Consider the following 14635-nt stretch of genomic DNA (forward strand, 5'->3'; position numbering starts at 1 on the left):
GTATGCATGGCTCCAAGCAGCATCTGTAGCAGAGGATGGCCTTGTTGGGCATCAGTGGGAGGAGAGACCCTTGGTCCTGTGAAGGCTTGGTGTCCCAGTGTAGGGGAATGCGAGGGCGGGGAGGCGGGAATGGGTGGGTGGGTGGGTGAGCAATCTCACAGAAGCAGGGGGAGGAAGAATTGGATAGGGAGTTTGCAGACGGGAAACTAGGAAGGGGGATAACATTTAAAATGTAAATAAATAAAAATATCCAATAAAAAAAGAACTGTATGCAAAGTGCTTTACTAGTCACTGTAGCTATACTAAAAATGATAACATATAGCCCCTGAAGTAGTTGCTAAGTTGTACAGCAACAAGAATAAACTTCTTATTAAGAAAGTTTAAGTCAGGTGACACGTTTTCTCCTTAATGATTTCTGTTATAATAGATAATTTTAAAAGTATCTCTTTTCTGTCCTTTAGATTGCTATGGGAATTTATGACCACATAAAAGGAAGTGCATTCTGATAATTCTGATACCTGAGATGTAAATAGACTGAAGAGTGAAACAGGAAAAAGTTTGGTGCCAACCTTAGCTACAATGGCGACTGATTCTGGAGAGCCAACTAGCACAGACGATTCTGAGAAGCCTGATGGAGTTTCCTTTGAAAACAGGGTTGCCCGAGCTGTTGCACCTCTGACAGTAGAAGCTAGAATAAAGGAAAAATACAGTACCTTTTCTGCTTCTGGGGAAAACATCGAAAGAAAGAGATTTTTCCGAAAGAGTGTTGAGATGACAGAAGATGACAAAGTTGCCGAATCTTCCCGCAGAGATGAAAGAAAAGCTGCAACAAATATTTCAAGAGTAGATAAAGTTCCTACAAATGTGCTAAAAGGGGGGCAAGGAGTTAAATATGAGCAATGTTCAAAGGCAACCTCAGAATCCTCAAAAGAATGCTTCAAGGAGAAATCTGAAAAGGAAATGGAAGAAGAAGCAGAAATGAAGGCTGTTGCAACTTCCCCTAGTGGCAGGTTCCTGAAATTCGACATAGAGCTGGGAAGAGGAGCATTTAAAACGGTATATAAAGGATTGGACACTGAAACGTGGGTTGAAGTTGCTTGGTGTGAACTACAGGTGCGTATATAATTTTCTTGGCTTTATAAATTCCAAATTTAGCTGCTGGGACTGCCACAATGATCCCAGATGAAGAAGTAAAGAGCCCTTCACTATCATTGAGAAATTATTCTCTTATCCTGATAGGAACACATGCCAAGCTTTTTAAAAATTATCTTCCCCTAAGTGTTCTATTTTTATTCTTCCTCCTCTTTTGTGGCAACACTGAGGATGGAATCAGTAGCCTTTTCAAGCTAGGCAGATAGTCTACCATTGAGATATATTTCCATGCCAGTTTTGCCTTTATCATAATTTTGTAATGATTGGAATAAACTCAGAGCCTTATACAGAGCCAATGAGTTATACGCCTTCCTTTCCTATTCATTCATTATTTATTTATATTCTGATGCTAGAGATGAAATTTTGGGTCTTGTATGTGCTAGGCAATTAGTCTACGAGTGACCTATAAAAATACCCAGCCTTTGGAAATACAACTAATTTTTGCTTTCCATTTATCATTTATTTTGATACAGGATATGTAGCCCAATCTGGCCTACAGATTGGGCTACATATCCTGTTTCAAACTGATGTTCTTCTTGCCTCATTCTCTCTAGTGCTAGAGTCATAGGCATATGCCAACCATGCTTGCTTTCCTTTCCTGTTTTAAGAACAAAAAGTCTGTGTTGTGACATTCTTTGGAAAATTTTTTTATTAGCTTAGGAAATTCCCCAAATTCCCACTAACATCTCATTTTAAGAATTGAGTGTATATATCTCATTGTTTGATTGTTACATTACATATTTAAGTGTATGATAGGAATGTATTCAGTATGATATCTACCTCTACTTTTTCTTACAAAATGTGAAACTCATATGATATTTTTACACACAGGAAAGATATTTTTTGACTCTTTAAAACTTCTTTTGATATTCTGTCCTCATACCTTGAAATTATAGCAAACTGAAACCACCAGAATCTATGGATGTTAGTCAGCTCAAGAAGATATTTTTATGTAGTATTATTAACAAATGAGGGATAGAACAGCATATAAAGTATTATAATGACAATAATTTCAGGTCAAATATAAGGAGACCAAGCCTTGATAACCTCAGTCAACTTGTGAAAAAAAAGTATCAGCATTGATATGGGATGCTTAAAATTAAGATTGGGACTATGGCTCAGTTTGGTACAGTACTTGCCCTAGCATGCATGAGAAAAGCTTTGGGTTCAGTTTTAGTACTACATATACTGGGCATGGTAGTATACGTCTGTAATTCTAGTACTTGGGAGGTGACAACAGGAAAATCCAAAGTTCAAGGTCCTCCTTGACTATATGTAGCCTGGGCCACATGGGACACTTCCTCAAAACAACAACAAAAACCCACCTACAACAACAAAAAACAAATCACGAAATTAAGATTGACTAAAGATAGCCAGTACAGATAGGTTGTTGTTTAAATTCTAACGGTGTCTATAAAATACCCAGATTCTACCCATTATAAAGTTATATTGTTTGCTATTTGGGTAGACTAAAATTTAATCTTAAGAGTTTGATGTAGGAAATTTATTATATTTTATTTGAGACAGGGTCTGATTAATATATTTCAAGTTAGTCCCAAATTCACTATGTAGCTGAGAATGATCTTCAACTTCTCAGCTTCCTGTCTTCACTTTCTAAGTTCTGAGATTGCATACACGTACTACCATGTCCAGTTTATTTGACTTTTAGGGCCTGAACTTCTCTGCCAGCAGAGCTATACCTCTAGACCTGGACCTCCTTGAAGTTGTACCTAGACATCTAGCAACTCCAGCTAGAGTCTGAACTAAAGATGCCACTGAAAATCAAAACAAAGCAAAACCACTAGCAAGAGAAAATAGGCACAATATAGCAGGTTAACATGTTGAGTGAACATTTTATGTACATTTTTATTATAGTATTGATTATTATATTATTATATTTAAGATAATGTACAAGTAGAAGAAGTAGCTGAAAATTCATGGTTAAGGGTTAAGCATTAATTAACCTCAGTATTTTGAGGCAGAAAGATATTGTATTAGGTGCCAGATCTTGTTTCTTAAAAAATACAGGTTTTTGAAGCATTCACTGTAGGACACTTAATTTTGATTCTAAAATAGTTCTATTACTTTTTCAGAAATGTTTCTAGATTCTATTTGAGCCACCAATAAAATGAATATAGTTAATTCCATTAAAGCTCCTCACAATGCTATTTAGTTCTATTTCCTTTCGTCTTCGTCAGATCCAGCCAAGATGCTAAGTGTAGACCCAGGGCTAAAGAGATTCTTTTGAATCTAGGAATGATGATGCTTGCTCAAATATATGTGCTCTAGTTTCATTTCTTAACAAATTATATAACTTGATTAAACCTAAACCAAAGACAAATACTTTTGCAAAATGGCAAAGGATGATGGTAGAAGGGGACAAGTCTGGGTCTGGGAAATATCATTAATTCCTAAATAGTTTTGTGAGTTATTTTTAGTTATTTGTGGAATTGACTTCAAAAAGATAGAGAAAGAAATTGATATGTGTAGTAGGCTGAATAATAATACCTCTAAGATGCCATGGCTTTGACCTTACATGATTAAAACTAACTTTGCTGATGAGGCTATGTTAGAGATGGAAATAGTGAAATTAACTTGGTTTATCTAATCACCAGTCTTTGTAAAGAGGAAAGCAGGTAGATAATCATTTCAGAAAGGTCTATGAATAAAAGCAGAGTTGCAAGATTGGGTCACCAAGCCAAATGATGCAGATACCCTCTAGAAAGTTGGAAGAGGCATAGAAATAAAAAGTTGCCTAGGGTCCCCAGAAGAAACAGTGCTGCTGTCTGAATTCCAGTCTAATGTGACTCACTGTAGATTTCTGATTCCTGTATCTGGAACATAATACATCTGTGTTTAAATCCACTAAGTTTATACTAATTTGTTATTGCAGCAATAAGAAATGAATGTGACCTATTACAGTTGTCATTTTTTTTGGCTAGTCAACAAACACTCCTTGCAATGTGCCAGACCTATACTAAATGCTAGGGACAGAACAAGGGAGAAAAAGCAGACACAGACAGATTTCATAAAGCCTAGAGTAGAATGAGTATAGTTAGTATATGAGCAAGCCTTGGAGATTGGAGTTAGGGAAAAGATGAAAGGACTGTTAACTATGGGTTTGTTTAAAGGAAATGAGAGGGTTAGAAGCAGAAGGAAGCAGAGGTACTACTCCTTACTACCTACCCCATTTTCTCTTTGAACTTGTTTCCAGGTGATTTTCTACTTACAAAAAGGTTACAAAGATACCCTGTAAACTAAAATATTGAAGTTAATCAGAATGTATTAGTTTGCCTTCAAATATTCCTCTTTTCAGTTCTTTGATCACATCCATGTTTCTATACTGTGTGTACTCCCCCTTCAGCAGTTTTTTTCCAGTGTTTCCTTGACCTTTCAAAGGGATTAGCTGTTTCTCCCTTTCCTCTCTCTCTTTCTGAGATGAGGTCTTACTATTCAGCTTACAAACACCAAGAACTCATTTTAAAATCCTTCTACTATGATTCTCAAAGACTGTTATTACAGCATGCACTGCCATGGTTGGCTAGCTAAGCTCTGCATTTTTTTGTCAAAGATATCACAGAAGTGATGCCCCTCTACTTGATCTTCCATAGCAAGGATACGATGTTGATATATGTTAATGATAAGGTAATCTTGACCACTTGACTACTGTCAGATTATTCCTATTATCTGCTTGTTAGATTAGTAAATATCTTAGGAGAATATACTTTGACACTGTGAAATAGGTCTCAGGTAGGGTTTGGTACTCTTTGGTGTCTTTACACAGGTGATTTATACTGTGATTATGATGTTCTGTTTGTTTGTAAGACTTATGTAGAACTTGATACCCAAGCTGGTCTTGAACTTGTGATCCTCCTACCTGAATGGCAACTTTTTATTTTCTACTTTCTGCATTTATCAGTTGTCACCACCTCTTAGCTTTCTGTAGTCTTTCCCATATATACATACATATATACATTAAGCTTCTAAAAATTAATTAATTTATGTATAAGTGCTCTGTCTGCATGCATACCTGCATGCCAGAGGAGGACAAAGATAGCTTTAGAGATGGTTGTGCCACCATGTGGTTGCTGGGAATTGAACTCCATACCTCTGGCAGCGCAGCCAGTGTTTTTAAATGCTGAGCTAGCTCACCAGCCCAGTGATTTATTTTATTTTATTTTATTTTATTTTGGGTTTTTGGGTTTTTGGTTTTTTGGATTTGGTTTTATGAGACAGGGTTTCTCTGTATAGCCCTGGCTGTCCTGGAACTCACTCTGTAGACCAGGCTGGCCTCAAACTCAGAAATCTGCCTGCCTCTGCCTCCCAGAGTGCTGGGATTTACAGGTATGCGCCATCACCGCCTGGCAGCCAAACGATTTATTTGTTTACTTTTATTTTATGTGCTTCTGTGTTTTGTGTGAGGGCATTGGGTCCCCTGGAACTAGAGTTACATACAGTTGTGAGCTGCAATGTGCATGCCTGGTGTACACAGAGTCCAGAAGAGGGCACCAATTTCTCTGCAACTGGAGTTACTTGTGGTTGTAAACTGCCATGTGGGTGCTTGAAATTGAACTCCAGTCCTCTGGAAACAATGTGTATAATTTCTGAACCATCTTTCTAGCCCTCATATATGTGTATGTTTGTTTTGCTTGTTTTTTGAGACAGGGTTTCTCTGTGTAGCCCTGGCTGTCCTGAAACTAGCTCTGTAGAGCAGGCTGGCCTTGAATTCACAGAAGTTGGCCTGCCTCTGCCTCCCAAGTGCTAGGATTAAAGGTGTGCACTACTACCATCCAGCTTATATTTGTGTATTTTCAAAGAGATGGCCACATGGTATTGGATAACTGTAGTAACAAATCTGTAATTTTGGTTTCTTTAAAAACACAGAAATTTAGAAATATGTTTTTGTTTTAGTCTCAGAAGCTGTTGTCCAAGGGCCAAGTAGTTTGCACAAAGCCCTGGTTTCCATCCCCAGCACTACAAAAAGTACTTGGTGAAGACTATGTAGCTAAAAAGGAATACAGTCCAAGGGAAAGATAACAATTTATTACTTTTAGTTCTAGAGCAGTTTAATAAAACTGATGTGTTGGAGGAGTGGCAGTAATGTGAGAGTGGATAGTGTGGGCTTGGTGTGTCTGTCTCATTGATATTTTTAATTATTTACCTTAGTGACTAGTGCATTTAGATACAGTAGGGGAAACAAATGGCTACCTTTTCTTTCTGTTTGTTTTAAAAAGATGTATTTATTTTCATTTTGTTCATATGGGTGTTTTGCCTGTATGAATGTCTGTGTATCCATGTGTGCTTGGTGCCAGTGGAGGCCAGAGATGGGTGTTAGATCCTCTGGGGATGAAGTTACAGATGTTTGAGTGCTTCCTTGTGGGTTCTGGGAATTGAACTCGGGTCCCCTGGAAAAGCATCCAGTGCTCTTAATATTAGACATGAAATCATAGTGAAATTTAAGTGACATGAAATTTCAGTGTTAAACTGTTAAATCCTAGTTCATGAAAGCTGGATGTGGAGGTAGGTAGTACATACCTGTAATCCCAACACTTGGGAGGCAGAGGTGGGGGGATTTTGAGTTCCAGGCCAACTTGGACTGCATAAAGAGACTCTGTCTAAAAAAATCCAACAATAATCACAATAATTTAAAAACCCTATAAATAATCTTAATATTAAATCCTTATATTGCATAAGAAACAGAAAAATATGTTATATATGAATACAGCAGTTATAGTAGTTAAAATCTTTAGCAAAATTTTAACAAATACAATTTACCAGTACACCAAACATAGTTTTTTGCTGTTTTAGGAAGTATAAAAAAGATGGGGAGTATAGCTTAGTGATAATATAGTAGCTAAGCACGTATGAGGCCATGGGTTTCTTATCTCCAACAACATAAGAGTAGGAGAAAAAAGGAGGCTAATAATCCATACCAGGAAACTTATTAATAAGCCATGATTATATTAGTAGGTGCTGAGAAGATATTAGATAGAATTCTGTAGATACTCTTAATTAAAAAGGAAAACTAGTGTATGTATATGGAAATCACTTAATTTAAAACATTTTGTTTAAAACAGAATAATCTTTTAAGTTCTAGGATGATAAAGCTGCTTTTATGAAAATCTTGTATGAGATAATTATGAGTGTTACCACCTTTTTCAATATTGTTTCTATTTTAGCAAAATCAATTAGAGTAGAAAATAGAACAGTCCAAATATTAGAAAGAGATCTGTTTATCATTTCCTGTTGATAATAACTATCTTCCTGGAGAATTTGAGTCTTTGATTCTTCTGTGATATAGGATGACTAGAGGCATAAACCTATATTGAGTTTTCCAGAGCATTGATTGTCTCAAGGCAGCAAAGCAAAAAGCAAATCAGAGTCCAACTTGTGATGTCAAAAGCAGATGAAGACTTTATAAGAAAACTATTAATACTTGAGAGATGGCTCATAGGGTAAAAGTGTTTGTTGCTAAGTCTGATGATCTGCATTTTGATGCCCAGGATCCAAGTGATGGAAGGAAAGACCAGAATACAAAGGGTTGTCCTTTGATCTCCACATGAATGCTGTGACATCTCTCCCCAGCAATTCAAACACAAATAGATACATGTAAAAAATTAAAAGCTATAGACCAACATTTCCAACAAATATACATGAAAAATGTCAGTTTAACATTACAATATTAAACTCTGTGACTTCTGCATGCACTATGATATATACAAGTATGAAGACACAAATAAATGTAATTAAAATGAAGATTCTGTTATTGTGATTAAATAAAAACAACACTTTTACGCAAATTCAAAGTAGGATGCCTTAACTTACTAAAGTACATATCTGCCATCCATGGTGGTGCATACATTCAATCCCAGTACTCCGGAAGCAGAGGACAGGTAGATCTCTGAATTTGAGGCCAGCCCAGTCTACAGAGTAAGTTCCAGGGCAACAAGAGCTACACAAAGAAATCCTTTCAAGAGAAACTAAGGGAAAAAAGGCAAAAGCAAAAGCAAACACACACACACACACACACACACACACACACAAACCTAAACACAAATAGGTATCTATTTAAAAATAAACCTGTGAAATATTGGTGTACAAGCTCTAATCTTAGCTACTTGGAAGACTAAGGTAATAGGACCATGAATTTGAGGCCGGTCTGGTCAAGAGAGAGAACCCTATCCAAAAGGGGAAGAGACAAAGCACAGTATGGTGGTGTTTGCTTGTGATCTTAGCATGTTAGGGCATGGAGGCAGGAGACTCAGTTGTTCAATGCCATCCTGCTTACACCAGACCTCATCTCAAGGGAAAACAAAATGAACAGCACACCTCTTTCTTAGACTGATAAAATTTAAGGGTGATGGCATATGATGTTGCTAGACATAGTAATAAATACCTTTAATTTCAGTACTCTGAAGCTGAAACAAGGAGATCTCTGGGTTCCAGGCCAGCCTGGCTTATGTAATGAGACCATTACATCAAAAAACAAACAAAACTAATCAAGTGTTGATCCATACACACACATTATGTAGGGAAACATGGGCTCATTGTTTTTGTCGATACCAGTGATCAAACTTGTGGCCTCATTTCATCATTTTTTGCTTGGGAAATGCTTAATACCCAAGCTATATCATCTACATTTCCCTTCAAATCTTTATTTTAATTGGGATATTGATTGTTAATTAAAATTAAAACCATAACCTGATATCTTCAATATACCTATTGAGATAGCTTAAAATACCCACTGTACTAATTGCTGATGACAATGGGTCATATGGAGATATTGACACATAATTGACATTTTTATTATTTTCTATTTTTGCAGAGCTACTAGTAGTTCAATTTTAAATTTATTTTTGTTCTTTCATAGATTATTCATGGGAATACAAATGATAGAATCATTTTATTTGTCAATGCACAGCAGCTATTAGTTTCCAGAAGTTCCTCAGCTATGGGTGAAGTTTTGTCTGACTTAAGTTCCACAGGTGTTGTGCATGCTGTCATTACTTATGTGAATACATATGTTCAGCTTCCATGTTGTATTCTAGGAACACTGTTGTAGTCACTTACTACCTCTTATAATCTTTTTGGCCATCTTCTGCAATGATCCCTGAACCTTAAGAGGAACAGGGTATGATGTAGATGTTCCATTTAGGGCTTAACATGTGTAATCTCTTGTTGTCTGCATGTTGATCATTGTGGGCCTCTGTGTTAATCACCATCTGTGGCTAAATGATGTTCCTCCGATGAGGGTTGACAGATGCGCTAATCTATGGGTATAACAGTAAGTCTTTAGGAATTGGTTTCCTACTATGTTCATTTAGTAGGTTATCCTCTAGGGCCAGTGACCTGTCTAGTCATAGATTCTTGGCTGTGATAACAGTTTGGTTCATTTTTTATGGAAAGTCTTTGAGTAATATTTTCAGAAAAGTTGTGTGGGATGGATGTTTTCTCTGTTCTCATTTCTAGAAATAAAGGCAGTTTTCCTTTCTTAACTTAATTGACAGTTTGTCTGACTTCAGAATTTTAGGATCACAGTCCTTTAGAATATTATAAACATTGTGTCTATGACTTTTAGCATTATAATGTAACAGATTAGATGTTCTGTGCCTATTTGAAGGTCTTTCATTAGTTAGTAGCCCAATATTTCTGCCTGGAGGCTTAGATCAGTTTTGACACTTCAGAAATTAAACTGGAAGAAGTTGTAAGCCTTATTACCTTTTGCTTATTCTGATTTTTAGAGATTTCCAAATATGAAAACTTCAGGATTTCTTAGGGAAATATTGCAATTATCTATTTTATTCCTTTTTGTAAATTCATTTTGAGATAATGTAAGCACTCTACCACCAAACTATACCCCAAAGCCCTTTAGACATTGATGGTATATAAGTATGTTCATAGCATAGTTGTGAAATGTAACAATAGTTGCATTACCTCATGGAAGAGTCAAATTAATTAAGAAAGAGTATCAGTAATTCTATAGATATTGAGAAAAATTGATAAATATAAGATATATATGCAAACAGTAACACTCAGTTGAGCTATTAGAAATGTGCATGGAAATTTCTGTGGTCTTAACTTGCAACTTGTTCTTCTATTTTAGGACCGCAAATTAACTAAAGCTGAGCAGCAACGGTTCAAAGAAGAAGCAGAGATGTTGAAAGGCCTTCAGCATCCCAATATAGTTCGATTCTATGATTCATGGGAGTCCACATTGAAAGGAAAGAAATGCATTGTGTTAGTGACTGAACTAATGACATCAGGAACCTTAAAGACGTAAGTTGACTCTGATAGTACCAGTTGAGATGAAAATCATTTTAATGAGTCATGAAAGTTATTTATAAACTTTGACTTAAGGGTATATAGAAGGGTTGGTACTATATAACTCAGTGAAATAAAACTTATTTACTATGTAGAAAGATTTGGCTTCCATTCCTAGTATTAAAACTACTTATGAAGTTTGTCAGAATATGTATGGTTTAAAAGTTAATGTTTGGATACCTGAGGATCAAGCTCAATTGGTTAAATGTTTGCCTAGCATGCATGAAGCTATGGGTTCAATCCCCAGCACCACATCAAAACTAGGAATAGTAGCGCCTACCTTTAATCTTAGCACTGGATGGTGGAGTAGAGATAGGAGGATCTGGACTTCAGGGTCATTCTTGGCTACATCATGAGTTTGGGGTCAGCCCGAGCTATAAGAAATCGTGCCTCAAAACCCCAAAAAAGATGGTTATAGAGATGGCTCAGAAATAAAAGAGCACTTGTTGCTCTTTCAGAGACTACTAGCACCAATGTAATGGTTTACAACCATCAGTAACTCTAGTTCTAGGGAACCCAGTGCCCTCTTCTGACATTGGTGAGTACCTGGCAGTCATTTAGCACATATATACTCATGTACACGAAAACATAACTCTAAAAACACCCCACAAAAGATAATGTTTTAGAGATGTAGAATTTGAGAATTGAAAATTATTATAGAGAGAATATGATTGCATTTTTGAAAGAATGATTTGCTAAGGGTTTTGCCATCTAGTAAGGAATTACTACCATATAATTATACTCTTTTGTTTGTAATCAATTTTTAGTGGTATAAATTGACTGTATAATCAGTTGTAAATAATTAAGTATGAAGTGTACATTTTTCCTGGCATCTTACACTAAAATTTTATGTAGCCAAGTTCTGCAGTGCCTGGGTAAGTCATTAATTAGAAGCAGAGAAGGGATTTCTTTTGAAAATGGTGCTTCCATTACAAAAAAAGTCATTCTAGTGTGATTCATATTTTTAATTAAAAGTGCTGGACTTTGTAGAACATCTTTTAGAGTAGGTCAAACCATTTCTTTGTGGGGTAAATCACTGAAAGATTAGATTGGAATGAGGTTTTTGTTATATTTTAATTTTGCTACAGCAGACAATAGAAAATAAATCTGGGGCTAGAGAGATGGCTTAGTAGTTAGCATCTGCTGCTCTTGCAGAGGATCAGAGTTCAAGTGGTGGTGTCCACACTGGGCACCTTACAACTCTATTGTAACTCTAGCTCCAGGGGTGTAGTGCCCTCTTCTGGCCCCCACAGGCATTTTGCACATATGTGCACATTAACAAATACATAAATGAAAATAAAAAATAAACCTTAAAAATTATTCAGGGGCAGTAATCATAGTAAATAAGTAATAAGAACATCTCACTCATAGTGGTATTTGTAGAATAATCTGGGAATGTTTGTTTACATACGAACTTTCTTTCTCTTTATAGGTACTTAAAACGATTTAAAGTCATGAAACCAAAGGTCTTAAGAAGCTGGTGCAGGCAAATTTTAAAAGGATTGCAGTTCTTACACACAAGGACACCTCCTATTATTCACCGGGATCTGAAATGTGACAACATTTTCATCACAGGACCCACTGGATCTGTGAAGATTGGTGATCTGGGACTTGCAACCTTAATGCGCACATCATTTGCAAAGAGTGTCATTGGTGACTAGTATTTTACAGTTTACTTGCTGTGTATTTGATTTGTCAGTTGTATAGGAGTGGATCAGAAATGATAAGTCATCTACTGTCTTGAACAAAATTTTGGCCACTGCCTGTTTTTTAAGGATTTATTTATGTCTCACACACACACACACACACACACACACACACACACACACACACACACACACACACACACACACACACACACACACACACACACACACACACGCACACATGCACTTACAAGTTTTATTGTGACAATGTCTTATATAACTTGGACTGTCCTCAAACTCACTATGTGGTAAAAGATGACCTTGAGTTCCTAATCCTCCCTTCTCTGGCTCCTCAGTCTTTGGATTTTAAAACCCAGCCAGGACACTCAACTGTTAATTTGCTTTGAAAGATCAATTTTATGAAAACTGACCTATTTCTAATACATCATACTGTGTATATTTTGTAGAATGTGTTAAGAACTGTTAGTTTTTAAATTTATCTTTATTTTGCATGTATGGGTATTTGCCTGCATGTATGTCTGTGTGGTACCTGCATGTTATGCCCACAGAGGTCAGAAGATGGTGTTGGAACCCTTAGAGCTGGAGTTACTGTCAGTTGTGAGCCATTGTGTAGGCGCTAGGAACTGAAATCAGGTCTTCTACAAGAGCAGCAAGTGCTCTTAACCACTGAACTATCTCTTCAGCCCCGTCTATTAAGGATTATTAAAAGATTCTGAGGACTTAAGGAACAAACTTTTCTTAATTAATTTATCCAAATTTGAACTGAGTTATAAATAAAATCAGATTTTATCTGTATCTAGCTATCTTTGTTTTTTGAGACAGGGCCTATTATGTAATTCTGGCTGACCTGGAACTTGCTATGAACACTAGGCTGGCCTTAAACTCAGATACTTCTGCTTCTACCTCATAAGTTCTGGCATCAAAGGCTTACATCATGGTGCCTGGCCTTTTCTTTTCTTAGGACAGGATTTTAATATAGACCAGGCTGACCTTTGAGCATACTATATAGCTGAGAATAACCTTAAAATTCTGGCCTTCTTCCTGGTTACCCCTTAAGTACTAGGATTACAAGTGTGAGCTACCATGCCTGTCTAAAATTGGATTTTTAACATCTTAACCTAACACTGAATGTTTTAAATTGTACTTCATTAGTACAGATTGTTAAATTTGCTGTTTTTTGAGAAAGGGTCACTCTATATGGCTCAGACTGCCCTGTAACTTACTCTGTAAACCAGACTGGCCTCAAACTCAAAAGAGATCTACCTACCTCTGCTTCCCAAGTGCTGGAAGTAAAGGTGTGCAGTACTACACCGGGCCTAACTTACAGATTTACTTTGAGGGGGCAGAAATTGACAGATAGTTTTTATGGGAAAGAAAGACTTGAATGTATTTTTCTCTTTAATAAAAATATGGTTGTGATATTATTTTACAGGCACTCCTGAATTTATGGCTCCAGAGATGTATGAAGAACACTATGATGAATCTGTAGATGTTTATGCTTTTGGGATGTGTATGTTGGAAATGGCTACTTCGGAGTATCCGTATTCTGAGTGCCAGAATGCAGCACAAATATACCGTAAAGTAACCAGTGTAGGTATAATTTTATTCATTTTACTTGTCAGATTCCCACATTTTATACTGAGATTGATACAATTAACTTAGTCAAATTTAATAATGGGACAAGGGGTGTGGCTTAATGGTAGAACGCTTGACCATTATAAACAAGACTCTTGTGAAAAAGAATTAACCACACTCAATATGATTTAGGTGGTTTTTTTTTTTGTTTGTTTGTTTGTTTTTTGTTTTTCGAGACAGGGTTTCTCTGTATAGCCCTGGCTGTCCTGAATCTCACTCTGTAGACCAGGCTGGCCTTGAACTCAGAAATCCACCTTCCTCTGCTTCCCAAGTGCTGGGATTAAAGGCATGTGCCACCACTGCCAGACATGATTTAGTTTTATATAACAATGTTAGTTTAACAATTGCATTTAGAAAACCTTTAGATTGATAAAGGTTTCTATTTATGTACTTGAACCCTATTGGAGTGCACCACTATGTCTGGCTCAATTGGTCTTTGTTTTTAAAGGTGGATAATAAAGACTAAGTAGAAGAACTTGAAAGCTTATAATACTTTTAAGTGCCCAATTATGAAAAAGCTTTCAAAATGTAGTTTTAGAGGTAAAGCATTTGGATCCCCTGCTATGAATAATTTTTTATGTTAGAAATTGTAAGGACTGCAATGACAAGAAGTGTTTGCTACTCTCTGAGAGCTTACATTTCTAGGAGGAGAATAATATAAATTAAGATATAACTAGCAAGATATAGTAGTGCCTACTTATAATCCTAGCACTTGGAAGGCTGAGGAAAGAAGGTTGTAAGTTTGAGGCAAGCCTGGGCTACATTATGAAACCCAATCCTGAAACTAAGATAAAAGAAGTATAAAATAAGTGTAGAAGTTAGTTCTGGCTCTTTCTCCCAGCCCCACGTTCCCAGAAATA

General features: G+C 36.4%; 1 protein-coding gene across 2 annotated transcripts in view; it reads left to right on the forward strand.

The window, feature by feature from the left end:
* Positions 1-579: 579 nt before the first annotated feature.
* The window catches only part of Wnk3 (WNK lysine deficient protein kinase 3), a 97500-nt gene continuing 83444 nt past the window's right edge, over positions 580-14635 (forward strand). For both annotated transcript variants that reach the window (XM_052171683.1, XM_052171684.1), the window contains exons 1-4: positions 580-1113; positions 10256-10428; positions 11906-12126; positions 13573-13730. In XM_052171683.1, coding sequence (XP_052027643.1) covers positions 580-1113; positions 10256-10428; positions 11906-12126; positions 13573-13730 — 1086 coding nt within the window. The remainder of the gene's footprint in view (positions 1114-10255; positions 10429-11905; positions 12127-13572; positions 13731-14635) is intronic.

Source organism: Apodemus sylvaticus, chromosome X, assembly GCF_947179515.1.
Source record: "Apodemus sylvaticus chromosome X, mApoSyl1.1, whole genome shotgun sequence".
Classification (NCBI taxonomy): Eukaryota; Metazoa; Chordata; class Mammalia; order Rodentia; family Muridae; genus Apodemus; species Apodemus sylvaticus.